We start from the raw sequence: 27,120 nt of genomic DNA on the forward strand, positions 1-27,120 counted from the left end.
TCAGGGATGATGTCATGTTTTTCGAGTACGCAGCCCGCAACATCCGGGTCCTGTCTGTGAGGCTCTGTGCCATGGACGCATTAAACAGACCTGGATAACTCCTTCAAAGATGGCGTCCCATTCAATCTAATGTGAGTAGCTCTCTACGCCGAAAAAGTCTCCGCCATGTTTCCGCGGGGTTTCTCACATTCCCATGGTTTTTGACCCATAGAGCCCAATGTTTTCCTACTTATGTTATCAATCGGAATGAATACAATTCTGATAATAAAAAGAGTAATTTCGGCCGGGTTGTGACGCTGACAAATATGCGGTTTTCCAGCCGCTCCGGAAGTTGTAATGACCCAGTGCGGCCACTGCGCGCTTCACAGCCCAGCACCGTGTCTGTGCACCAGAAGCTAACGTTAGCTAGCAAGCTGTCAAGCTGTCTAGTGGAGAGGCTGGGACAGACGTTTCAGCTTCCCCCTGGCTTGGCTACACAAAGCTCCGGTCCGTTAATTCCCTGTTAGATTTGTTAGAACATAGTTTCAATCGCCAGCTGAGATAATGTAATGCATCAGGGGCGCACGCAAAGAGGGACCTCCGTACGTACACAGTTTATATGCACCGAGTCTTGAGTGACGATTGCTCATTGCTAGCTAACTGGCTAGCTAGCCTAGCTGAACCGCTACAAACCCGCTAGTTTCGTCGGTGTACATCTCCGGTGTGCGCTGCAGACAACCGGTCCTTGTCTCTGTCGCAGCTTCCGTTGCTGTCAACCGGTATTTTGGATATTTGGTAAGTCAAAAATGTGAAGTGTGGACGAACGTTTGGCAGTTAGCCGTCCTAGCTATGCTAGCATTTAGCGATAATACCTTAGCAAGGCCGAGGGTTTCTCCTTGCCTCAGCATAACGTTAGCAAACCACGGCAGAGGGAGGCCTGTCAAAGTTAGCTGTGAGGGACAAGGGTCAAGGCCCGCAACTAGGCAAGGCTGTTTGTTTATTTGGGTTGTGGTCTGGGCTTGCTACAGAGCTAGCTTTCTCCGTTAATACAACAGCAGAAGTTAACCTCACTGAGCAGGTTCATTGTGCGAATTAGCTCCTCATAACATTAACATCAGTATTGGATTCGTCAGATCATCTGGATTTGTTTTGTGATGTTTATCGAGTAACTGGTAAGTCGGTTAGCTAACGTTAGCTCTGCAGGCATGTAACGATAGCACCAACCAATAACTTATTACCCCTGGCTGGCTAGCATGGTGACCAGTTCAGCACTGCGAAGGTCAGGGAGCTGCTCCCCATTTAAAATGCAACTAAATAACTTCATTCTTATCGTTTCATTTAATGTTAAACTTAATCGTCAAGTGGTTTAAAGGCGTTTCAATTTGATCCTCATCAGCAGTGTTCCTAATATGTAGTCAAACTGTTCACGGCTCTAACGTTACTATTTTTAGGCTCGAGCAGGGGACCTGAACTCAGTTTCAAGATGCTAAACTCTTGCCACAAATACAGGCTACATGTTTGAATTAGGCAAATATAGAAAATGAATTCTTTCTCTTTGGCACTGGACATACAGTATGTATAGTTTTTGGAAAATTATGCAGATTTTTCTCCCAGTATACCTTTGCATAATAACATATTAAAGTATATCCTTGCATATGACTTTATACAGAACTACATTTCTGCCATACCTTGTAAACAGATTTCTTTCTATTCATTTGTGTTACAGGTCTTAAGAGGGACACAATGGGTGCATTTCTGGACAAACCAAAGATGGAAAAATACAATTCCCGTGGTGAGGGTAATCACCTTAGGTATGGGCTGAGTAGCATGCAGGGTTGGCGGGTAGAGATGGAGGATGCACACACAGCAGTAATCGGTCTGCCTCATGGTCTTGACCACTGGTCGTTCTTTGCTGTTTATGATGGGCATGCTGGCTCTCAGGTGGCCAAGTATTGCTGTGAGCACCTGCTAGAGCACATCACCAGCAATTCAGACTTCCAGAGTGCTCTGCAGGAGGACCCCTCCGTGGATAGTGTGAAGATTGGGATCCGCACAGGCTTCCTACAGATTGATGAACACATGCGAACCATCTCCGAGAAGAAGCATGGTGTGGACCGCAGTGGCTCCACTGCAGTGGGAGTGATGATTTCTCCAAGCCACATCTACTTTATCAACTGTGGCGACTCACGGGGACTCCTCAGCCGGGGCGGAGCTGTGCACTTCTTCACACAGGATCACAAACCCAGCAACCCTCTGGAGAAGGAAAGGATCCAGAATGCCGGTGGCTCAGTCATGATTCAGCGAGTTAATGGGTCCCTAGCTGTGTCTCGGGCTTTGGGAGACTTCGACTACAAGTGTGTGCATGGTAAAGGCCCAACAGAGCAGCTTGTGTCTCCTGAGCCTGAAGTTTATGCAATAGAGAGATGCGAGGGGGAAGATGAATTCATTATACTAGCATGTGATGGCATCTGGGATGTCATGGCCAATGAGGAACTGTGTGACTTTGTCAGGTCAAGGCTAGAGGTGACAGATGATCTTGAAAGAGTCAGCAATGAAATTGTTGACACCTGCTTGTACAAGGTAAGGCATGTCCACAAAAAAATACCTTTTAGAGTTAGTTACACATTTGTCCGGTTTGGTGTCATGGTTTACTTACATGGCCTCTATGTTTGTTATTTATTTTTCCACAGGGAAGCCGGGACAATATGAGTGTTGTGTTAATCTGCTTTCCTGGGGCCCCAAAAGTATCTCCAGAAGCAGTGAAGCGGGAGGCTGAGTTGGATAAATATCTGGAGGCCAGAGTAGAAGGTATGGGTTAAAACTACATTTGGGGTCAGTAGACCACCATAGAAAGTGGCATATTGACACAATAATGCACTTAACACTGTGAAGTGTTAATGTTTTTCTTTTTCTTTTTTTTTTTTTTTTTTTTTTTTTTTTTTTTTACATATTTTGAATAAGCTGGGCCTTATTAAGATAAAGGCTGATGGGAAAACTTAAGCATTGCAAATGTTTGTATGCAGCAGCTATGTGTTGAACCAGAGAAACACCCAGAAGCCTGTAAAAGCAGTTGTTTTCCTATCATTTACTACATAGCAATAGCAATCCACAGTGAGTTACATGTTAATTATTTTTTTGTGTAAGTGTTCCTGAAAGATTAAAATTCATATTTTCAAATTGGTTTTATCTGGGAATCAAACTTGACACACATTTTTCAACGCTGACTTGATAGCAAGGAAAATGCTGTTGTGTATAAAACCTTTTTCTGGTTAATATTTTTCTACTGTACCTACAGTAGTCGGCCATAGGTCTCAAAAATCGTTAACACTGCCTTTTCAGTGTTACATTGCCAAACCTTTACACTGTATATCAGCAGGCAAGGTCAAGTAAGGTCAAATGTTTATTTATGTTGGCCAAAATCAGAAGTTTACCTCATAAGGCCTCACAATCTGTACAGCATTTAAGACTCTATCCTCATTCAGATCAGTAAAATTCCCCGAAAAAGCCCTTTCAGTGCGAAAAAAAACTCAGAAAGAGTAACAGATGAGGGATCACACTCCCAGGATGGACAAACATGCAATACAGTAGATGTGTTTGTACAGGGAAAACATCATATTCAGGATAATGTATTAAATGTAGCAGTAACATTTTCTTTACATGGATTGCTACCTTATTGTCTCTTACTGTCATAACTTGGTGAATGAGTGTTACTATAAGAAAACAGTATTAAAGAACAATATCAATAAAACCAATGGAATCACTTCAGTAATAAGGAAGCCCCACCCTACTGTAACGTCTGTACTTCGGTCTAAATTGATTTGTAAGCAAGGGAGGTTTCAGCCATAATATTTCTCAACCATGTACTCAAATACACATTTTCCCAACATTTCAAGTGCACCTATAGATCAGATATCTTTTAGAAACATTCTTGTAGATTCTGTAAAATTACTCAGAAGAATATGATTTTGTTCTCCAACAGAGATCATCAAAAAACAGGGGGATGAAGGTGTCCCGGATTTGGTCCATGTTATGCGGACGTTAGCGTCTGAGGGCATCCCTAACCTCCCTCCTGGAGGAGAGCTGGCAAGCAAGTGAGTGACCTTTGTGGTTACAACTGATAACAACTTCACAGTGACAAGTCTCTCTTTCTGATTGTCAGTTTAATCACTGGATATGTTTAGTTTTTTAATTTTTTCAATTTTTATGAAAACTAACATTCAATTTTTGTGTCATTTTACTTCTCCTCAGACGAAGTGTTATTGAAGCAGTGTACAACAAACTCAACCCCTACCGAAGTGATGACACAGTAAGTATCCCAGCTTGTCTTTAAACTCCCCGTAGGCGTGCCTGGCTTGGAGCATGCACGCTTCTTGACGTGTGACCAGCAGATTTAAACTAATCTTATGCATGTCATCATTGTTCAACAAGATGGAACAAGGAAATTATTCTAGTTGCCAAGTGAAATTTATTCAAAATGTAGTCAGGAAAAAAGGTTACGGATTGACTCTGCGATATGACCAGAGTGTCTCTTTGCCTGCTGTCCAACTATGTGAATCGAGAAAAAAAAAGAGAAAATTGATAAAAGCAACCATTATATTGTTGTTATACTACACATTTTCTATATGGCTGACACCAGCAGAAAAAGGTCAGGGTATTGCCCTTGTAAAACTTCAGTCACATAAGTCGGTTTAATTTTTATTTAAAAAAACAAAACAAAACAAAAAACATCACAATTGTACCAAACAGGCTCAGTTGTGTATCTCATGAGCTGATTTCACTAATTAGTGCTCCTTAAATCTAAAAGGGAAGAGTTAATATGTGAAATTTTCTGGTATTTGTGTGGATGGATTAAAAACCTACATTCTCTCACTGGTTTTCGTTCTGGTTTAAAAGAAACATTGCTCATCATGACTTTGAATACAAAGGCCCCTCAAAGCTGTTGGTCTCATCCACATAAACATGGTGCTTTTACATGTTCACAGAAAAGCTCACTGGGTCAGCCACATTTTAACTGTGCACGTCATCTTGTCCTTGATGGTGAAAATTGGCTCTATGTTTCAGTGTTTTATAAGTGCATAAAGACAGACTTTAAACACTTTCACACATTGAATAATCTTAGAAATTAGGATACCTTCAGACAGCCGTCAGCCCCCTTGACTTCCTCTGTATTATGTGGTGCATCCTGAAAACAGAAATTGGGTATTCAAAGAGGCTCGTACTAATTTTATACACAGTATCTTTTTTACTTTATTCAGTCTTTTTGGCATGTGGTGATTTGGACCACCTTTGGCAGTATTTGCACATCCAGGTATTTTAGGACACATCTTTATCATCTTTGCACATTTGAATATTGTCCACTTGGTCAAGCATGAACTGGGGAGGCTGTGAACAGTGTTTCGTAGACTTATTACAATAGTTCATACAAATTCACCAAAATTCAACTTTGACGTTTGGTCTGGCCACCAAAGGACTTTAACATTCTTGCTCTGAAGCCGATCCAATTTTGATTTTGCTTTATGTGCAACACTTAACTGTTGTACCATATTTAACAGTAGTATGATATGAAATCATGAGGCTCAAAAACACATTTGCAGGTCAATACATCAACTGTGCCTTATGAAGAAACAAATAAGACATTTTCTGCTGTTTGTTTTTATTGATTCTTCTTCTGTGGTCTTGTCATTAGACAACAGGGTCTATTCACCTTGTGCTATTAGTCATCACATGCCTTCTTTTCAAACAGCGTTCTATCATGCAGCCCTTTGTTTGGTTTTTCTTTTTGAATATTTTTTTTTCCCAAGTTCCTCTAATGACATCTCTTATTATAGCTTTCATCTGTTGTCCTTGGGGCTCTGGTCCTACCTGTTCGCCATGCCTGATTGCTCGGTTTGGATAGACAACCACCTTTTATGAAGTACTTTTTTAAAATTCTTTTAACAATGGACTAGTGCTTTGTAAAATTTCAACACTTGTAGATATTGTCTTATATCCTTCGCTGGATCTAACCCTCCAAGTCATTCTATATCTTAATTCTTCAGACAAGACCTTCACAACAATAGGTACTGTTTTGCACAGTATAATAGATGTTCACTATCAAATGTGAAACACTTATGAACCCAAAAGACCTACAGATTTTTGACAATTTGTTTGCTGTTGCACCACAAAATACAGAAAAGGTCGAGAAGTTAAATGTGTCATTAAGGCCCTGTAATTGATCAAAGTATTTAGTAAAGGTGTGTGTCATTCTGGCACTGGTTAGTATTGTGTAAAAGCACCCCATGCAACTGAAATCCATTTAAAAAAAGATGTTAAATGTAGTTGTGAACACAATGATGCCTTACAGTGGTTGGTAGCAGAGTTCAGCCCGACTGAATACTTTTTCTGTTGCCTTGTGTGTAATCTATGACTAACCTTGAAGACTTTGTAGTAGGCATTTAGCATTACCTCTGTGAGGGTAATGGCTATGCCTGCACAAAAATGATCACTCTTTACAACACTTATCGGTGTTGTAGGAGCAGAGGTTCCTATAGCTCAGAGCTGTATCATGTGGGCAATTTTTCTAAATGGCAGCAATCATGATATTGAAATTTTAGATAAGGTGGTGAAACCTAGTTTGAGACATGCCTTGTTGCTTTTATGTTACCTCTGAGAGGATTGTTCTGCTTTTTAACAAAACTATCTAGACATCTGCAGCACAAAATTAAATGTTGGCAATAATGTTTGTTTGTATTAAGGGAAAACATTAGCCCAAAGGCCTCATTAATAATAATGTCAATTCCTTTCCATAATAATCACAGTGGTTTAAGAAACTATTTCAAAAGTTTAAAAAAGAAACAAATTAACACTATTTGATACGATAATTACAACAATGCATTTTATCCAAGAAATTATTATTACTTTGACAAAAAAACAATTTTAATTGGGAGTTAGATTCTGCTCATACACTAGTATTTAAGGATTAAAATCTATTTTTTAAAAGTGGGTACTTTGTAAAAACAAACTAAATGTCAACATTTTCAAAGTAAAGAGTAGAAGTACAAAAACAAAATGAAATTGGGACAATAGGGAAGTATTCAGGTGTTTTGTTTGGCACAAAAGAATAAGAACCTGTTCTATTGTTGTTTCTTCACTTTGTCCATTTGACAAAAATAACATGCAGGGTGGGAAATTAACAGCAGCCAAATGCTGGTAAAATATGAAGTGGCCGGTAGATTTCAGACACAAAATAATGATGATAATGAACTAAATGTCTCACCCTGCAAACATGTTCATTTATTTGTTTGCATAATTTGTAAACCATTACTGAGCTTGTGAAGCTGGTTTGTCTACTAGAAGCTTAAATTTTTATTTGACTCTGATCCAAGTCCTTTGTTATCTGGTCTCGAACACTTTATTCTTTATGAGCTACTTGCTTCAAATACTTCAAAACGTTTATGATAATAGGTTTAAATTATTGAAATGGTATATATCAAAGTGAAAGTGGGAGGACTCCTAAAATTGATGGGATGCGATCAGATAGCTCGATTTACTGTAAAAGATATATCGCTCTGGAGCTACAGCTACAAAAACACATGTACAGCGGTGTTACAGTGTGGAGCTGCTTCCCTCTAAGAGTCATTAGTGCTGGGGCTTAGCATTTGTGTTTTTGTGTTGGCTTTTTTTTTTTTTAGTGTTTTGCCAATCCAGATGTCAGAAATCAGAGTCTGTTGCACCAATGCAACCAAATAATTTTTTCACATACGCCAAACTTGCATATGCAGCAAACCTTTTGCTCTGTAGAGCCCAGCTGTCATAAGGGAGAGCAGATTCACAGTAAAGAAAGTAAAGGATGAGCATTTGATGAGGTTTTCCTTAGCTGATACTGATCCATAAATATTCCCAAATCGGCACTGATATCGGTCCTAAGGAGTGACTTTAAAACATAATCGTCAGTGATGTTTCCTGCAGATATTGCTAAAATAACATAGCAGTTAGTTTGGAGAGTAATGACACTTTTGAGTATATGTTCAGCTCTTTGCGTGTCTAAATGAATCTATTTTCACATTCACTGGTTCAAGTTTCTGTCCAGGGCCACAGTAAAAAGGTCAGTAGGTTTGTGTTAAACAGTCACTCAGAGCAAGCTGATGCATAAACAATGTTTTTTTATTACATTTTCATTTACAATAAAACTTAATCAGAGTTTGTCAATAAGTTTCCAAACATCACAATTTTCCCCGAAATAGAGGCGGCCTTAAATAGACGAAGACATTTTGCAAAGAGAAGTAGTATAAAAATCTGCGTTATCATTGGGTTGGTATCCTTGTATTTTAGAGCCTGATTCAGGTCTGTGACTTGCACATTTTTGTTTTCATCCGTGTTTGGTTGTAAAGTATATGAGCATGTAGCTGGCTGTTCTCTAAGAACTTAGATGATTATCAGATAAACAAATCTGAATCATATACTTGTATACTATATGTTTGTAGCACAAAATGTTGTGTGAATTATGAATTATTTGTAGATTTCAAGCTGCAATCCATTTTTTTCTTTCACTATTATTCTTACTGCACAATTATATTCCCATTAGACAAGGCTTTACACGTCCATATTGCAGTAGTCAAATATAATCTGTTAAACAAGGATCAAACTATATCTACTCCATTTATGAACAACTTTTTACTTCAACTTTAAATGTACAAATGATTTAATATCTTATTTAAGGTTGGAAAAAAGTTAACCTTAGTGTAACAAAAGAAACACTGACACCCATCAATGAGTATATTATTTACAGAAGTACCTCCATTAACTCTTGGGTGGGTTTTACTATCTGTCAGTTTGTATCATACATGCTTAAATCTGTCCAGTTCTTGATAGAGATCTGATGGATGTAGATCCAGAGTCTGAAGGGTTTTTCCTTCCTCTTCTCTCTTATCAAGGACTCTGCGTCCACTGACGACATGTGGTAACACAACCTCCTACCACTAACACAGCATAGAGTTTACAAACCACCATCCTCTCAAGACCCACAGCAGCTCAGCTCAGCAGTCTGTCTCCCGTCACTCTGAGCTTTTGGTTTCTAAGAAGGGAATTTCATGGGAGGAGAAGGAGAAGGAGGAAGAGGAGTTGCATGCACACAAACCTGGAATAGTGCAGCACCAGTCCACTCTGGAGTTCAGGATCCCCACCGTCTTGTCTCCCTTTTTCTGTTCACCCACCTTAACACTCTCCCTAAAGTAACCCATAACAAGTGAGTCCACAAGGTCTTCTTTCTTTTTGTTAAATAATCAGCTTAAGTAGTAAGATTTTTTGCTGTAATTAATTTGATTCACATTTCCTTGTGTGTGTTTGTATATTTCTGTTTTTGTGAAGTGCAATTGTCCTGTACAAACAGCCTGTATTTAATGCAGCTTGATTTTAAGTTAAAAAATGAAAGAAATGAAAAAGAGAACCTTTTATGCACTATCTGCCTTTTCCTGCTATTCTGGAATTGTATCAAATGTCTATTCAGTGAATATTTCTGCTTGTCCTCCAGGCACAATGTCTCTGCGCTTTTACTTTTTTCTTTTTTTTTCAGTTAGTCTATGCTCCTTTAAGAAACGGGTAAATTGTATAGTTGACAGCACAGTAAGCTCTCTATATCAAACCATTTAAATCCGAATTATTTTGTCCCTGTGCTTTTTTTATTGTATTTTATTTTTGTAAGTGGTTTTCTGTACATGCTCAAATAATAATGGCAAAGTGTTCCTCAGTCATTTTGGAAATGTGAAGTGAAAAATTATCCTTTTTCTTTTTTCATTTCTTTGAGGCATCTGATGAAAAAAAGACCCCTATTAACATGTTTGTCTGTGCAAATAGATACTCGCAAGCGTGCGTGGGTGCTTGTGTGTCTGTATGTGCGCACGTATGTTAGTGTAAAGGCAGATTTGTATGTGCAACTTTAATTTGAATTTGCTAAGGTGGTTCAGACAACAGACCAGGCTGGAGTTTAAGGGACCATCTCTCCCATTGTCTGCCCTTTTTTTCATCCAGTGTTTCATATCAGTCCAACATAGGCTTTCACTACTTCTTATTCCAAACACTTTGGATAACAGAGTTTACATGCTGTTACGCTATTTGAACAACTTCAAGCTATATATCAGAACTACACTGTAACCTGAGATGACACAAGTAGTTCAATTTACCCATGGTGTACAATGGTTTGCAGCTAGTCAGATCTTGACGAGCTTACACATCTATTGTGTCATATTTAAATATCAGTTTCTAAACAGACATTATTACCAGTGCCCACTGTGGGTGCCATATGATTTATAATCATTTGTTTCAGCTTTATGACAGCCTTCGCCAAGTTTTTTTTTTCTTTTTTTTCATGACATTCAGTTTTTGTATGTGGTACAGATAGGTTTTTAGCTTCTACCTTTAACATCTGATAATTTGACTGATGTGAACAGTTAAAGCACTGACTATTTTAGAGAAAATCACCCATTACCAGTTTGATGATAACAGAAACTGTTGACTCAAAGACTTACAAGGCTATTTTCTATTTCTCATTTGGAAATCCAGACCAAGAACAAATCCGCTAACTGCAATGCGTTCTCGTGGTTGTATAGCACCTTTTTAGTCCCATCGGGTTTGCTCTGCTTAAAATCCTCCTGCCCACGGCACCACAAGCCAGAGCACAATAGAGTTTGCTGCTATAGTGTATGATCTGTGGGTTGATTTTTTTTTTTCTTTTCTTTTTCCTCTTCCCTCTCTCTATTAATTTCCCCCTTTGAAATGATAGTCACTGACTAAATCTGTATTTAACACACACAGAGTCGCAGTAGATATATTTCTTGAAGAGAAATGGTTTTATTTCAGATTTATTTTCTGCCATTTTTGTCTAAAATTGCATTGTTGGAAATTTATGTATGTATATATTTTTGACTTAAACTTTCAAGGAATAAATCATGTCGCTCGAGTTAGTTTTTTGCCATGGACAAAATGTGATTCTGGTTTGTCTTGGGATGGTTAGTTGAATTATTGTGTGTTTTGTCAAACAAAGGTTTCTCTCTAACCACTTTACTGTCCCCCTGATCAACGCTGAGGGTTTGACATGTTTTGTATAAGTAATACACAATAATAATGTGCTAGATTTGTTATTCTTCATTCATGAAAATGACAATCCTAACTATTTCACCACTTTTAGGTTGGTGGTGAGTAGCAAATTATTAAATCTCTAACAAAACACAGACTTTAACTTCGACTATTATCCTAAATTAGCTGCTTTCTAGTGTACTTGTATGGCAAAAAAAGGCCAAAGACCTCTCAAATTTTGTAATTGCGGAGTCTATATAACAAGAAGTAACAATATAAAGGACAACCTATCAACATTTTTAGGGTATTACAGAGTGATGCAAAGTTTATTTTGAGATTTCCATTTACTGTTAGTCAAATTTTAAAGGTACTCTGTGGAGGTTTTCACCAGAGGTGGAGCTATAGAGAGGATCCTTGCTCTTCAAGCATGAGCACAAGGATGGACATACCTCTGCTCACCACCAGGGGCAGAGTTGCAACAGTTAGCATCAGGTTCATTAAAGTGTTAATGAACCAATAAAATAAGACTGCAATCTGATATACAAAGTGCAGGTTTATGTGAGATGTGGAATAGAATTGATAGTGATTGTTAGGCCTTAAACACACGCAAAGTGCATTTTGGTAAGAAATGTTTGAATGTAAACCTAACTGTTTACAGGGGGAACTCCATAGGGTACCTTTAAACAGCAATGACATGAATAAAAATATGTCATAAAGCAGTAGATTTCCTGTTGAATTGTGAGCTGACCTAGCGAAATCAATTTTGTTGTGTGTGTTTGCATGAAGATGGGGTTTGACTGAATATTCCTTCCTATTAAAAGAAAAAAACTAAATGGCAACAAACAAACAGCGAAACGGTAAAACACATAATTTAATTGCCATCTTTTTGGTTTAAAATTACAGTATTGTATTTCTACCACAGTACTTGCCAATACTTGTATACCTACTAACAAAAACTCCTCAAGTCAAGTTATTCAGTCTGTTTGAGAAAAAACTGATTGATGTGTTTGAAAATGCCTTTTTTTTCCTGTAGACAAGCAGTTAATATTTTGTCTGTAAGCTGTTTTATTTTGTGCTTCATTGCTTTTATTTAACTGAGTACACTAAATATCTCTCTTATCAAATAGTTTTCATCACCCAGCTGCTTGTTGTGAACCTAATAGGTGTTATAACTCTTAAAGCAACATTTCATACACATTTTCTTCATGGTTTATAAGGATCAAACAATATTTCTTTGTGTCTTGAGGCCACTGATACATCCACCTCCTGCAGCCCCCTAAAATTTACTTCAGGATGTGGCCCATAAATGATGCTGGTTAATTACTCATCTCCATAACCAACCTGTTCCACAGAGTGAAAGATGTAGAAATGAGCTTTTCATTATTTGAAGTTGATGTAGCTGGAGCGTTAGCAGATATCGACAGTGGCTTGGTTGTGATTTGTCACATCTGGGTGTTATATTTTAATTATGTTAAATCTCCATCCCATCTCTGTTAAAAAATGAACCAAAAAAATGATCCCAAGCATCTTCTCCTTGTTTTAATTGTTCATGAACTGAAATACCTCATATAACATTCATAGGAAGTGTTTTTGTCTTGTGTTATGTAGATCCAAACTGTTCAGAAAGCAGTTCACGTGCAGAGGCTCCAATGAAAGCAGTTCTCTTGTGGCTCTCCCTCAGAACTTATGATTTTAACACTGATCTATTTGATGATCTTTTGGGATAAGCCTGTGCTAGTGTATAGTATTTGTTAACAAAACAAGTAATGATTTAAGTGGCTACTGCAAATGACAACATATTTTAGTAAGTAGGAACACTATTGGCCTTGTTGTATAAGCTGACCCCCTCTCCCCTTCAAACAATGCCCTCAAATTCACACCTGTGTAATTTCTCCACTCCTGTGATGCTCACTTAGCTCAAATCTAGAATTGTATCGAGAGTTCAGGGTTTTAGAAATGTGTGAGAAAAATAGGTGTGACTAAATGACAATAGTCATATGCACTGAATCATCTATATAATCAGCTTTTTCCAGAAAATTGTTATTGTAGAAAAAAAAGATTATAAAGCTATCTACAGAGTTACCTTTGGTTGCCTGGAATGCATCCTGTATTTTCTTGTGCAGAGGACTACCTGGCTGAAATTGAAGAGATTTTAAATGCTTGCGCCCTCTTGTACATATTGATGTACCTCGGTTGTGGCGTTTACTGTGTGACCCTTAGCAGTGGTGGTGGTTTATTTGTCCCCTGCTGGGCGACCTGAGCCTCACTTTGCTGACCTTCAGCTCATAAATAAGCTCACCGATTTGCCTTACCCAATCTCATGTTGCCCCCTAAAGTAATTGTTCCACAAAACACTATGAGGAGGAGTGATGCTGCTGACATTACACTCCTATAGATTAAAACCTGTCCACATGTTAGGGTACTTAAGCTATCAACAAAGTGACTTTGTCCTGGTTGTCACAAGGTACAACTTTTCAACCATCGCTGGTTAGTATGCTTTTTTTTTTCCATGTTACCTTATGGAATCTCAGTCTTGAAAATGTATTTAATTTTTCACTGCAGATGATGTCATACTTTAAACAAATGCAAGTGTTTTAACATGGTAACCTCGTAAGCATTCAAAATGTGCATACATACATTCATGTCTGCTATATTTATGGTTACATTCAAGAATAGCTTTAGAGTGCTGTAGATAAGTATTGTCAATGTTGATTCAAATGCTTCTCAGAGGCCTCTGTGAGTGATTTTACAAAGTTCAATAACTGTATATTTTGTATTATGTCCTAGCTCCAAAGGAATGGCAGAAAAAAAGAAAATGTTCAAAAAAGCTTTGTTCCCTGAACTAAATTGTACTATTTGTGTTGTCGATTGAACAAATTGCATTCCTTGCTTGTGAATTGATGCATTTCTCTCCCTGCTCCTTAAATTTTCTCCCCTTCTATTCCTCCTTTCTTTCATTTTTTAGCCTTTGAAGTTTGAATAAAATTTCTAGTTTGCAGAATGTATTACTAAATAAATGGGTTGTCATCTTGTACCTCTCATTTCATCACTTTTTGTGTTTGGGCATGTTTGCTCAAGTGAAACTTTCTGCAGCTGTAAAGAAAAAAAATGGACAGACATAAATACAGTTTTTACAGGGAATGCTACATTATACAATCAAGACACAATTGCCAGGTCTAAATGGAGGATATAAACTCCAAACATGCTTGTTAGAAAATAAACTTGCTTTGCAACATTGTGCCTCATGAACATGCATTATATTAAGTTTCATGTACAGACGGAGTAAGTTGGTGTGTCTGCTGCACAGTGATACTAATTATGCAGAATGCAAAACTGGCTTTTTATCCATCACACATCTCCAGACACATTGATAATTCATCTCATCTTGTGCTCTGTCAAAGAAGTTCCAATACAGAAGCTGCACAAATTGGCAGTGAGTAGTCCAGAAGAAATACAGCTCCTGTGGACTCCTGGATGTAGAAGGGAGTGTACTGTAAAGTACCATCAGGCAGTTTGTGTCTCTCATGTGCTACTATTACATCTACGGCACAGAGATAAGCGTCACATTTTCCCAAAAAACTAAATTCTTAACATTCTTTGAAAAACAGAAGTTCATTTGACAACACATGCGGCTGAATCTTCTAAAGATGTTTCTGTATGAAAAAATGTTTTATTCGCTGCATGATAAAAGTTGTGTATTCTCTCTCAAATTCAAAGGTGGTAGTTGGAATTATGTCCTTGCTCACAATTTTAAAATTGCACTACTGGTTATAATGGTATTTTCCAATACTCTACATGTTTTGTACAATATAATGCATCAATATTTGAGGCTACTGGTATCAGGAAATAAAGTCTCGATTTGAGAAACTGGTTAAAAATATTTTTTATTGTGCTCACGACTGAATACTTTCCCATCCACGTTTTAGAAGAGTCTTAAATGTCTCCAAACATCACCAGGCAATTATTATTTTTCAGAATACCAGCGCAGAGTTCTGTGATTCAAATCTAACGGTAACACATGAGAGGCACAAATATCAGTCATGTCCCAGTGTGTGACTTGAAGCTTCGGTTTGTGGTTGATGATCAACGGCCGCTTTCATTGACGCGTGTTTTGAGCCCCATGAGCTCTGTAGCACAGAGGTGTTGTTGACTTGTGTGGGTATCAGACTCGTGTTTGTCTCCCTGCCTCCCCTGTCAGTGTGTGGTGAGTGCATGTACAGGGCTTGAGCTCGGAGGATGGGTCAGGGCAGTCCACGGCCACTGGGATTAGGAACCGTGGGAGGGATTACTTTAAATGTCAACATAATGTCATGAGCTGTGTTAGAAGGTCAAACGTTCAAACGGTGCTCAGTGGCCAGCAGTTAATAGATCAGGTACAATTTGGATTGTTGTGGCTCCTGTGATGAATTGAAAAGCATGCTAAACCAAGCTATTTTTCTTTTGTGTAGTAATTAAAGATGCTGATGCAAGGTTATGCTCGCAATTTGAAGTTTGTTTTGTCACTCCCAACAACTGTTTTTGAAACTCAATTACATCCAAGTGTATATTTTACAGATAACTTTTTCTTAATGAGTGGGTACCTGTTGTTAAATATGGAAAAAAAGTGCCTCCTATATAGCTTTCTCTTTTTCCTTTATTTCTTTCTGATCAGTGCAATAACCGTATCCTTATCAGGCAGCCAGCTAGCCAGAGGGGGGCAGTGTTAATAGCCGAGACAGATAAGAAACACCAGCTGTAGCATTCACACTCATACAAATGCTCCTCTGAAAGTTAATTGATGGAAACAGTCAGCATCTATTTATTAAGGAGATGCTGTGGACAGCTTTTAGATGCATGAATTAACAGCATTTAACAGGAATCATCCTGAATATTGTCACAAATGTATCAACCAAATGCTAGCTCATAATGGTCATCACCACTATGCTGTGACACTTTTAGCATCTTGGTGTCAAATATGACCCCAGTGTTGCCTTGGGAATCTTTTCTTAAAAGCAAAGCTGACGCACGTCACTACTAAATTGAGAAAAATCATGACTCCTATCTAGAACAAGCATGCTTTTTTAAGCATGTACTTTGAGGCTTTTGCATGTTAGAGCTGCACAAAATGTGACTCATTAGATTCTGGGCCACCTGTGCACCCCTAATGAATCATTCTGCCCTTATATCCCTCCACATCAAAAAAAAAGCGGCCGCGTCGACAGAGGCCATCATCAAATGGAGCTGGCTCGTCATCTGCCTGCCATTGTTTAGCGCATGTCATGCTCTGCTTCTCATAGCGGAAAAACCCATTTGAGCTTGACTAATGCGGCCATGCAGACGCAGCAGTAAGAGGTGGGGGTGATGGAGCACACCGCATACTCTGTGTGGATGGTCTATGCACTGAGGTCACTGAGCTCCACATTTGCTAATTTGCTTTGGAGTGCACTCGGAGCCACATTTTTCAGTGTTGCTCTGTAAACAGGAGGGAAATTTTTTGATTGAGCTAAGCACAGGAGAACAAGGGACGTCTTTGACGGGTGTTTCGTGGTCGAGATGTAGCTTGATAAGAATCAGATCCCACAACCTTTACTCCGTTCTTTATTTCTGCTTCTCTCTCTCTCTCTCTCTCACTCGCCATGCTCTCCTTCTCCATTTCCTCTTTCTGTAAGTGTTCTTGTTGCCCAAGGTCAGGTTGTCACAGAGAACACAAGCTTTTCTCACTTGGTTGCAGCGATTCAATGATTGGTGTGTACAAACATGCACCCAGCTCCCCCCACCTCATGCCCTCCTCTCTCCTGCAGACATCGAATATGTCCTTTCTGCTCTCTCTCTCTATGCTACTCTCTCTCTCTCTCTCTCTCTCGCTCTGTCTCTCTCTCTGTCTCTCACTTACACTTGGTGGGAGTGAGTGTCCCCTGCATGAGGTGGGTTACACAAGCTGCTGCCCTGGGAATCCCGGGCCAGCTCATTATCCTGCACCCCTGAGACACAGCTCACTGTAAATTAGGACATCAAACGATGCAGGCTTGTTAGGGAGCCACAGATACACTCATTAGCATCAGCACCTTTCCTTGTTAGAGCCCGTATCAGAATTCGCTCCCACCACCACCACCACATTGCGTTGTGACGTTCCTCCACACTGACTGGAAGATTTAGGATTAATGTCAGCTATAGCCAGCAGGTCAGCACTGCTGTGGTTCAGATATGGGATTGATTGATCAGTGGTGGCGGGAAGCTGTCACTATCCCCACCACTCTTATCCATATTTTTTTTTTTTTGTGTGTGGAAGGTGAAAAAAAACCTCTCAGAATAACTCGTCTGGCAAGTGGCTGACTAGTTGTGTGTCACAGCTACAGGGGATGGACAGAATAACTGAAACGTCTTTCAATTCAACACGGTGGTCTCCAATAAACCCACTTTGTTGATTCTACGGTTCTTGATTTAACTTGATTTGATGATGGACATTCAGCCTGCATATATATTTATCTTCTTTTTTTTTACATTGCCCTAAAACTAAGTGAAAGGGTTTGTTAGACAAACCTGGATTAAAGGGTCACTCCACCAGTTTTACACATCAAAGCCAGTTAACTTATCATGAGTAGCTGAGCTTGTCAGAAATGTTGCACTGAGTCTTCTATGGCTACAAAATGCAGCATTTCGTCTTCAGACCCCTGTGGTTATAAATTTAGACAACTGAAGGGAAAGACTGTGGTTTTAGTAAATGTGGATAATCCCACTATGTTTAGTGATTCAAGCCAACGTGGACTTTTTCTGTATTAAACCCAGACCGGAATTTTTCCCTAACCTTAAACAAGTATTGTGTGACTGAACATAACCATGAATTAGTTAGAACACACTGCAGTCACTAAGAGAGGATACTATACTGGAAGATTGGAGATGCAAGTCCCCTGACTTCATGGAAGTACGACCTTTAAATCATCAGAGTAGCCCTTTAAATCTGGCAAAATCCTCTTTATTTACATTCATCTTCATATACCTTGCTAATAGCACCCTATGCCATTTGTGATTCAAATCAGAATTGTTTCATCACTTGGAAAATCAGCAAAATGACGTAATGTGGCGAGGGGAAAGTCTGAAAACACGTGTCTTAACTGCATTAGTAAAGAGGAGCAGTGGCCACAAGCCCATGCAATAACTGACTGAAAGACACAAATGAATAAGATGGAATTCTGTTTTGTCTCTAGGACTAAGGTTATATACACAGTTAATGGCCAGGTTCTCCTAGATGTTTTCTTTTCTCTATGGCTAAAGGCATGCAGTATTTATTCAGTACCTTTGTCGCTGTTTTCTGTCAATCCATATCAGCAATTTTCTTCATTTCTCTGTCTAAGACCAGCTAATGACCTTTACTGTGAAAATGTATTGATGCGACTGATAGCAAATTGATTTTCTTTTGTGCATGCACAGCATTTTGTTCTTTCAAGCATGCTCTCTTGTCTGTCATTGGGCTGTGGTGAGATGAAAATGTTCATGACATGTAAGTGTCTGTTCTGTCGTCATGCTCAGTGAACCCCTCAACCATTAATGCCTTTTTAAAAGAAAAAGAAATATATATATTAATAATCATAATGCCACAAAAGTGTTGGTCTTTTTTTTTTTTGGTACTGGTCTTCATCTGCTCTGCATGCTGTCTGACATCTGGTAGCATGCAGCCTACAGGTGACTCGGTCATTCCTCCCGCATGCCGTCACCTCACTTCATCTGTGCCTATAAACACTTCACTTCATCTGCTCTCCTCCCCAGGACCCAGACATCCTCCTCTTCCGTGGTTTCAGCTAAAACAAGAACTAATCAAAGGATGTCAAGCAAGCATTTGTTGCCTCATGTTTGCCCATCACCATAATTATCTACTCTCACTTCGTCTTTTATTGAATGTGGTTTCCACCCACGTACACATCTGATATGCCCAACTACTCATTCAGCATTTGATCTCCATGTAGTTTGACCTGTTATTTACTCCTGTCTTTGTACTACATCATTCCAAACAGTGGCTTAAATGGTAATTTAAATGCCGTTTAAGACACTGTGCAGGGATGGGAATTGGCCTACGCCTTTATCGCGTAGCTTATTTAATCTGATCACACTAATGTTAAATTGTATTATAAAGGAGGAGTTTGATTGGAAGACAACTAACACATCGATCACTGCAGTATTGAATGATCGATTGAATCTTTAAACCTCAGTAAAGCAGCCAAACACTACTGAGAGAGGCTCAGGATGGTGTAGTTGTTAAGGTGCCCTGACCTCAGGTAGTTTTGTACTTCTTAAGGCAACTTTCTGTAAGTCATTTGTTTTGACTCTCCATTTCAAATTTTATGTTTTCAGCATTATCTCATCGGCCGATTTCATGAATGCATTATTGCTGAATTTAGGCAAGATTTCATGTTCATTTTTATGTCATCACACTAACCACTGGGAACATTTCCTGCAAAATAGACATTACATTTAAGGATTTTGTTATTAGATGTGGTGTAAAGATGAGAGCAGACAGTGCACAGGCCTAAGGCTCAGATAGAGGCAGTTGAGCAGCACGAACCTGTGAAATTCACCACAACCAAAAGGAAATTATAGAAGACAGCATCATCATGGCCAGCTAGAATTAGGGAAATGGCATCTGCAGTAAAAGATTTGCCCCCATGAGGGGACTCACTGTGCTTCCAGTTTAGTCCATATTCTGACAGGCGTAATGTCATCTTCCCTCTTGGCAAGAAGATATTTAATAACTAATTTTTGTGACATTTTTTAACATTAATCACACTTCACTTAATCCACAAAACATTATATAATTCAATTCCACTAATAACTTATATATAATATAAGATAAAATGGTCACCCTGTAGCTTCAGTATGTCTACTTGCAGTGAAAATGAGACTTAGACAGAATTTTAGACTTTGCTGCTAAAAGCTTTGTTTTATTTTAGTCTTTTTTTTTCCTTCTTCTTCATTTTGGTGCGTATGAATTTCCATCCCTTTACATCATACACCACAAGCAGTAAATGCCATTTCAAAGGAACCAGGCCAGTAACTGCAGTTGTACAAGTAAGATTTGGTATGACTTTCCATATTGCAGCTGTGTATGCCACCGGGCCACTGTTGAAAAACCATTATTGTTCCTCTTGTGACAGTGTGTCAAACCTCCATATTTATGACTTCTTAAAACTGTTAATCATGTTGTATGTTAAAGGGCATTAAGCAAGGCTTTGAGGTTACTTTTTCAAAGCTCTCCATACATGCTGCTCACTGTGTTCGACTCAAGAGGAGCTTTCGTGGATTGTCGCACAACTCTGGTGTGCTTTTGTCACGTACTGACCTCCATTAACGACTCTTCACTGAACAGTCTGTGGTAAACAAAGGTGCTGAGCTGAAAGTTGCTGGTTCAAAGGCTGAATCTCCCAAAGGTACAGGAAGCAGGTATTAATGCAGATTATTTAACCAACACAGCCTGGGGTCAGCACTTCAAAGTCCAAAAGTTACCACTAAACTGTACTGTACTGTATTTATCTCAAGGTCATACTTGTGCACTGAGGGATTGTCAGGAATACCTCCAGTAACATTGTTCTGTGTGAAATGGGTGTCCATGAATAAAACCTGGAATGCAGATGTCACTGTATTGTACGTTGTGTTATGTGAAAGCTACTGAAAGCATTCATAGCTGTGTGTTTTAGGTCAACAGCCAATCAATCGGAGGTGACTTTTGGTCCTGGCATCTGAGGTTAAGTGTATTCAGTGTGTTTCTACCCTTGTGTCTCTCTTGCTACTTTACACAGACACATGTAACACTTTGCTTACACTGGATTAAACAGGATACATGGATAGAAAATGTGAGGAACTGAAGAGCCTGGCTACAACACTTTGGCTCTCTTAATCAATTTACATGTAAGTGTCATTGTGTATGTAACTCTTTTCCTGTAACCTTTGTCGAGGCAGGTAAACTACACTGCTGATCCTGGGTTTAGAAGTTGGACTATCAATATCTGGGGTTCATAAAAATATCTTAGACCCAAGATTATACAGGTTAGATTGGTCATGAAATTCACCTGGTTGTCAGGTTAACTTAAGTCAATAGATTCATTTAGGAGATTGACAATGGCAGCTCTACATTAGAGCAGTATGACCTCCAGCACACTGAAGCAAACATGACCACTGAGTTGGACAAGATAATAGGAAAAAATTATATATTTATAAATGTTTGTTCAGATTTATTTCTCTAGGACACTTTTACCTTGAGTTTAACCCCAGGTTTTCCTTACAACCAAAATTATCTTTACAAACTTACATTTACATCTGGGATCTCAGGGGACAAAAGTAAAAAATTAAATAAAACTAAATCCTCCTTTGTTAAGTTTCCTTTGATTTGGTTCCTTTGGGTGTCATAACTGCAGAGAAGTTAACATATAGTCTGATTTTTCCTGATTCACTGTCCATCATATTCATTTTGACATAAACAGCCCATTAAAACAGCTGCAACAACTATAATAAACATTTCAGTAAACTGGAGTGCTCACTATGTGCTGTGACCAAGCTATGATGCGTTTAGGGAACAGCTGTAAATTGGGGCTGCAGAAAATAACTGGGGTTACACGAACAAGTACAGTAAGTAAGTACAAGTAACAAGTAAGACACTAGATATCCGCTTTAAAGTATGTCTGCTATATATCAGTGAACTAAATAGTTTTCTAATTCATTATTAGTCTTATTTGAATTTATACGCTCAGATGCTTCAGACTAAACCAGCACCTTCCTTATAAACCATGCATCCTTACAGCCAGCATGTGTGAAAAATTCTCTTCATTTATTGAGCTTATCTAGCTTCATAATGTCAGAGGAGAAGAAAAAGTAATCCCACGCCTGAATATGAAATTGTTAAATAACTGAGACATATTTTAATCTGTTTAGTTTTCTTTATCAGAGGTTGCATGTAGGTCTCTGTGAATGGTAAGGTCAGAGCGTGGTTATAGCTTATTACCGCTGAGCCTTGTAATATCCTAACACTTCAATGGTACTGACAACAGCAGCATGGAGAAAAGCTTTGTATGCAATATTCAACTGGGAGGAAATGTTCCCGTCATATATGTTATATCCTCATTACTAAAAAGAATTTGTAATGAGGTATTGAGGTATACTAAAAAGTATTTGTCTTTTGAACTCCATGCTTTGAACGTTGATGTTTGAACTTAAAAAAAAAAACGACCAAAAACCCAAGAATTTAATTTGAAGAGTTTTATTTCAAATTGACTGTAGAAAAGCAGATAGTGTAAATGTGTGTGTAGCCTATATGGCTTATTTTAAATCAAAACTGTCAAAAACTAACTCAAACAGTGTTGGATGATGTTCATCCAACTTTGTTTTGATTATTTTAAGTCTTTCTTTGTGATATGTTCTTAATTTGGTTAATAAGAGGAAGAAACCTGACATCTGTGTGATTTTAAATTCTATTTTGATGCTCTAAACTTGTTCCTGAATTACATCCAGCTGAGTCTGACACATGTCTCTTAGATGAGCTGACAGGGAATTATTAACACTGTGAGAAAGTTAAAACAGAATATTTGATTTGTCTGCATTAGTGAAATATTTTTTTGTTAAATCCAGCTTTCTACATTCATCACAACACAAAACAAACAAAGAGTACACAGCGAAAGATGCGACATATCAGCCCTACAGAGAAGTGAAGGTATTTGCACACATGTGATTTAAGTGCAGGGACCACAAAACTTTGACTACGTGAATATTCTGTGTTCATAGTCGCATGATTGTGTGAGAATTTTTACTTCTTAGCAAACAGCGCATGGAGATAAAACTCAAATGTAAACTGAAGAGTTAGTGGTTGTGAACCTGTTAAGGGAAGCGCACTGACAGAGAATGACTTCTTGTGTTGTTCCTCTCTTCTCGGTATAATAAACCTACATGGGGGCGGCCTGTGTTGGCAAGAAGTCTGGCACCATTCAGCCACCCACCACACAGCAGCACAAACAGCCCTTTTTGCCTCTGCAGCAGCAGCAGTCATTGAGGCATCTTATGTCTTTCCTGCTCAAACTGGGAATTATTTTCTGTTCATCAATGACGATTAGTCTAATTTGGCCACAAGCTTGCTTGCTGTTTTTGTGAGAGGGTTTCCTCATTCACAACTATCCATGTGAGGAAGCTACTACTTTGGGACCTCAGTCGTATAAAGACACACGTGTTATCGCCCTGTCTGAGCCTCATACAAACACAATTCATTCAACAGGTGTGGGAGGAAATAATTTTTTTTTTCTCTGCTGAAGGATGTTACGTTGTGTGTGGGGTAAGTGTGAGAGAACAAAAGTCGCTGGCAAGGGGCATTCAGCCTGCAGGAGGATATCCTCGCTCAGCAGAGGAGAGTGAAGAGGGAAGCCTTGAAACAGCTGGTTGTGCAGAAGCATGTATAGGCTATAGCTGAATTAATTGTACGTATATGCTCTTTAATAAATGTTGACATTTGACAATGACTGTAAGTCTTTTAAGTGTCCGTCTGATTTAACCCTTATGTTTAATGTTTACCCTCACAGCCTGTGTTTTTTGGTCGTAAGCAATCTTACAACACGATGGGGGATATTGTTAGTTGGTTTGTTGGTTTTGACTTTTTTTTTTTCAAGAGCACTTAGCCTATTGTAAGCTGCTTCTTATATGTGACAAAACTTGTGTTTCACAATGAACACAGAAAATATTAAAGTACTGCATATGCACTGAAAACCATTCATGTGAAATCTTAAAATGTGCTTTGAGGAAAGATTAAAGTAACAGCGTCTTTTTTGCAAAAGTATGACTTGAATGAGGATTGAAGGAGGAAGATAATGGGGAAGGCAGATGAAGCCATATTAGTGGTATGTTGATTTATAATGGTTTTCCTTTAATCTCTTTGATACCTTTCATTTGAGAGTTGGGATGCTTGGCCTTGCCATCAGCAATATTTTATATATTTTTTTTCCAACATCATGCCTCAATCTCCTTGAAGGATGTTTTATGTAAAATATGCTTTTTGTACCCTGGAAAGACATTTAATCAAGATTAACCTTGGTATTTTAGTAGCCAGTGGTCTAGCTTTGTGAGGTTTCATAATGGAAGACAATTAAGCACTGCTTTCAGTGCTGAGGAGGATCTAGGCTACTCTTGAGGAAAAAAAAACATTTATAGCAAGAATTTTTGGCAGGTTTTAAAGGGCTTGTTGAGGGAAATATCCTTTTTTAATGGGTTTATCTTGAAACATGTTGAATAGCCTGACCTATACCTGTACATTGACTTTTCTGCTATGTTAAAGATTTCATAAACCCTGCTTTATACCAGAAAAAAGGTTAGCTGAAAAATCTGCTTAGGCCTAAATGTCGTCATCTTTAATAGAAGAGAAAGTTTTTTCCCCTCACTTTAATAGATAGCTTAATGTGGAGCTTTTTTCGTAAATGGAAGGATTTTTATTAATACCAAGGCCAGTGGTGATTAATAATCATTTGTTCGTACAAGTCAAGTTATTTAGATTTTTGTTTGCCAATAAATTGCTACTTTTCCTGTCCCCACTTCATGCTCTGCATTCATGCACAATAGATAGATTGATTGATTTGCAGGGACCTTAACTTCGTCCAATAATATTAATCACATAAATAAAACCCTTTGTTTTTTCTGTCCAGAATACTTCACCTTTTAAAAAAAAAAAAAAACTTTAATCAGTACTTGTAGCAACCATGAGCCTGCTGGAAATGTGGCAGCAGGGAAGCACTGCTCTTGTGAATGTTCATTCATGGTTCTCAGAGCATGGCACACTCAAGTATCCTCACATTGTCCGCTAAAAAAGTGCAGAGAAAATAGTTTTCCTGGGTGGTCCGACTCATTAATACACTCCGCACTTCTTGATTTACGGCTCACAGTTCAACTGCTGCCAATTAACGTGAAAACACGGGAGAAAAAAGGAGGGAAATGCGGAGAGGGGGGAGGAGGCCGCGGAGTTTCCTCTAAACCGTCCGGGTGAACCTGCCCTTCACGTCCAGGTAGGAAATCAGAAACTGTTAAACACTTCTGCAGCAGAAATGACCAGAGTTAGCATGTAGCACGTAGCACCGTAAGCTAACTGATTTAGGGCTAATGCTAACTGTGGCTGCGGTCAGGCCTAGCTTACAACATGTGCTTTCAGTCACTTTTAGCCACTTAAACTTAAACCGTGACTGACATTATCCTGTTTTAATGACACGACGACATTTATTCTTTGTACTAAATAAGATATTCATTGTAGTTTAAGTGAGAAGAAAACGCGACACAAAGTAAAAAACACCAGGCTAATTGTTCATTCACACTTAACTAAACGCAGCAACGTCTTAAAACGCTTATATTTTGTCCTTTTCTGCTTTTAAATCAATTTTACTTTTTTAATTCAGTAATGAATATATGTGTGCTGAACTGCCGGTGTGTATTTCTCTATCATAAATGGGCCCTGACAGCAGGATTTACAATATTATTTGTTTTAGCAAATAAATTGAGTTGAAGGAGGTTAGAAAATCAAAAAGCTCACTGTGGCTTAACTGATTGACTGAAGCCAGGTGTGCAGATGCAGCCCAAGTTTATCATTCTGATAAAGCAATACAGATCGATATATTTAAGTTACATTCAGTTGGCCGGTTTCATTTTGACTTCATGTGCTGTATTTCAAGGCTGCAATAAAGCCATTAGAGTGAATTACATTATCAAAATGAAACGCAGACAGCCATTTGAGTTTTCACTTTTGCATTAAGTTACTCCAAAGACAGGAATCCACTGAAATCAGTCAAAATGGTTGAGTAACTCCAAACTACTACCTTGAAGACAACCAGAGAGATAATCATTAAATACTAGCATGCAAACTACTATAAAGATTTTTGCCATATAACAGGCACAATCCAAAGCATGTTTTACATGCTACAAGTCTAAGTTTGATATTGGTTGTTGCATTAGTCCTGTTACTGACTTATCACTTATTTGCCACATTAGATAATCACTTTTTTTTTTTATTACTGAGGATGAACGTTTATCTATCTGCAGTGGCCTCTGCTTTATATTTTGTTGTTGTGCTTCAGTGTCTGTAAAGTGATTTATTTTCCTTTTGTTTGCTTTCATCTGAGTACAATCAGCAGCTTTCTGCTGAGGTCGTGCACTGTTGCACGGTACCTCGTGACCTTGTCAAGAGCAATCACCGTGGCAACACACGGCTATAGTTTTCCTCTCATCTTAAGACATAATCTCTTTAATTGGTGTCAGAGTTGGGGTCCTTATGGTGAAAGTCCTGAAAATACCCACACAGACAGACACGCTCACTTGTTGACACTTAACAAAAACAAATGAAACGGGGCCTCGTCAATGTGGTGCTGAAACTTGTTAATCTATAGTGGGAAGGGGGGGTGTTACCGCAGGCCCTCTAGCCACTCCAGTGTGACAGGACTTAAGTCAGTCCCATCTGACCCCTCAAACTATTCAGCCCTTGCTCTTTACACCTGCTCAGTCCCAATAACGTAGAACAAGTTGGGGTGACAGAGAAGATTTGCCTTTAATCTCACAGTTCTTACACCTTGAGGGGGAAATGTATCTCATCAAGGTGTGTGAAATCTGCTCGTTCATTTGGTCCAAGTAAGGGAGATATGTAGCAGCAACTACCATTTATTTTTCATTATTTATTCATCTACCAATTATTGCATTGATTGATTAATCATTTCTATAAAAAGTCACTTACTAATGAAAAATGCCTAAGGTGACCTCCGCAAATTGCTTATTTTGTCTGAATGATTCTATTACAATAATATTAAACAGAGAAAAACAGCAAATCATCACACTGGAGAAGCAGGAGCTAGAGAATATTTTGCATTTTTACCTGAAAAATTATGAAAATTCAGACTCATTACTGGTAAATTCAGCAGTCGACAAATTGACTATATACATTTTCTGTGAGATGGCAATCAGTATTGCTATATTTTCTACCAAGGCAGTTATCATTTTAATATCTCATGTTCATAAAGCCATTTCAGCTAATATTGAAAGTCAATGAGCAGGACTGCTTCATGGCAATTTACAGGATTTTGGCATTAGTATAATGAAGAACTTGGTATTTAATTTGCTGGA

The 27,120-nt window shown here is 38.5% G+C and overlaps 1 protein-coding gene across 5 annotated transcripts; it reads left to right on the plus strand.

Moving 5' to 3' along the window:
* The first annotated feature begins 399 nt into the window (after nt 1-399).
* ppm1aa (protein phosphatase, Mg2+/Mn2+ dependent, 1Aa) lies at nt 400-20,614 on the plus strand. Of its 5 annotated transcripts, none has more exons than XM_070842041.1 (6): nt 400-774; nt 1,706-2,559; nt 2,670-2,787; nt 3,959-4,070; nt 4,228-4,285; nt 18,772-20,614. In XM_070842041.1, exons 2-6 carry the CDS (start codon nt 1,723-1,725, stop codon nt 18,805-18,807), a joined length of 1,161 nt encoding a protein of 386 aa, XP_070698142.1. In that variant the 5' UTR covers nt 400-774; nt 1,706-1,722; the 3' UTR covers nt 18,808-20,614. The 5 variants fall into 5 exon arrangements, with proteins under 5 accessions (XP_070698142.1, XP_070698144.1, XP_070698145.1 ...); XM_070842043.1 differs by lacking the exon at nt 18,772-20,614 and adding an exon at nt 8,892-11,870; XM_070842042.1 differs by lacking the exon at nt 400-774 and adding an exon at nt 1,118-1,151.
* Nucleotides 20,615-27,120: the final 6,506 nt, after the last annotated feature.

Source organism: Pempheris klunzingeri, chromosome 13 (genome assembly GCF_042242105.1).
Source record: "Pempheris klunzingeri isolate RE-2024b chromosome 13, fPemKlu1.hap1, whole genome shotgun sequence".
Taxonomy (NCBI): Eukaryota; Metazoa; Chordata; class Actinopteri; order Acropomatiformes; family Pempheridae; genus Pempheris; species Pempheris klunzingeri.

Bases quoted from the DNA above. Each gene is read 5' to 3' on its own strand.
- ppm1aa (XM_070842041.1), top strand. From the start codon at position 1,723: ATGGGTGCATTTCTGGACAAACCAAAGATGGAAAAATACAATTCCCGT. The intron at 4,071-4,227 runs GTGAGTGACCTT...ACTTCTCCTCAG, and splicing joins GGAGGAGAGCTGGCAAGCAA to ACGAAGTGTTATTGAAGCAG. The intron at 4,286-18,771 runs GTAAGTATCCCA...TCTCCTCCCCAG, and splicing joins CCTACCGAAGTGATGACACA to GACCCAGACATCCTCCTCTT.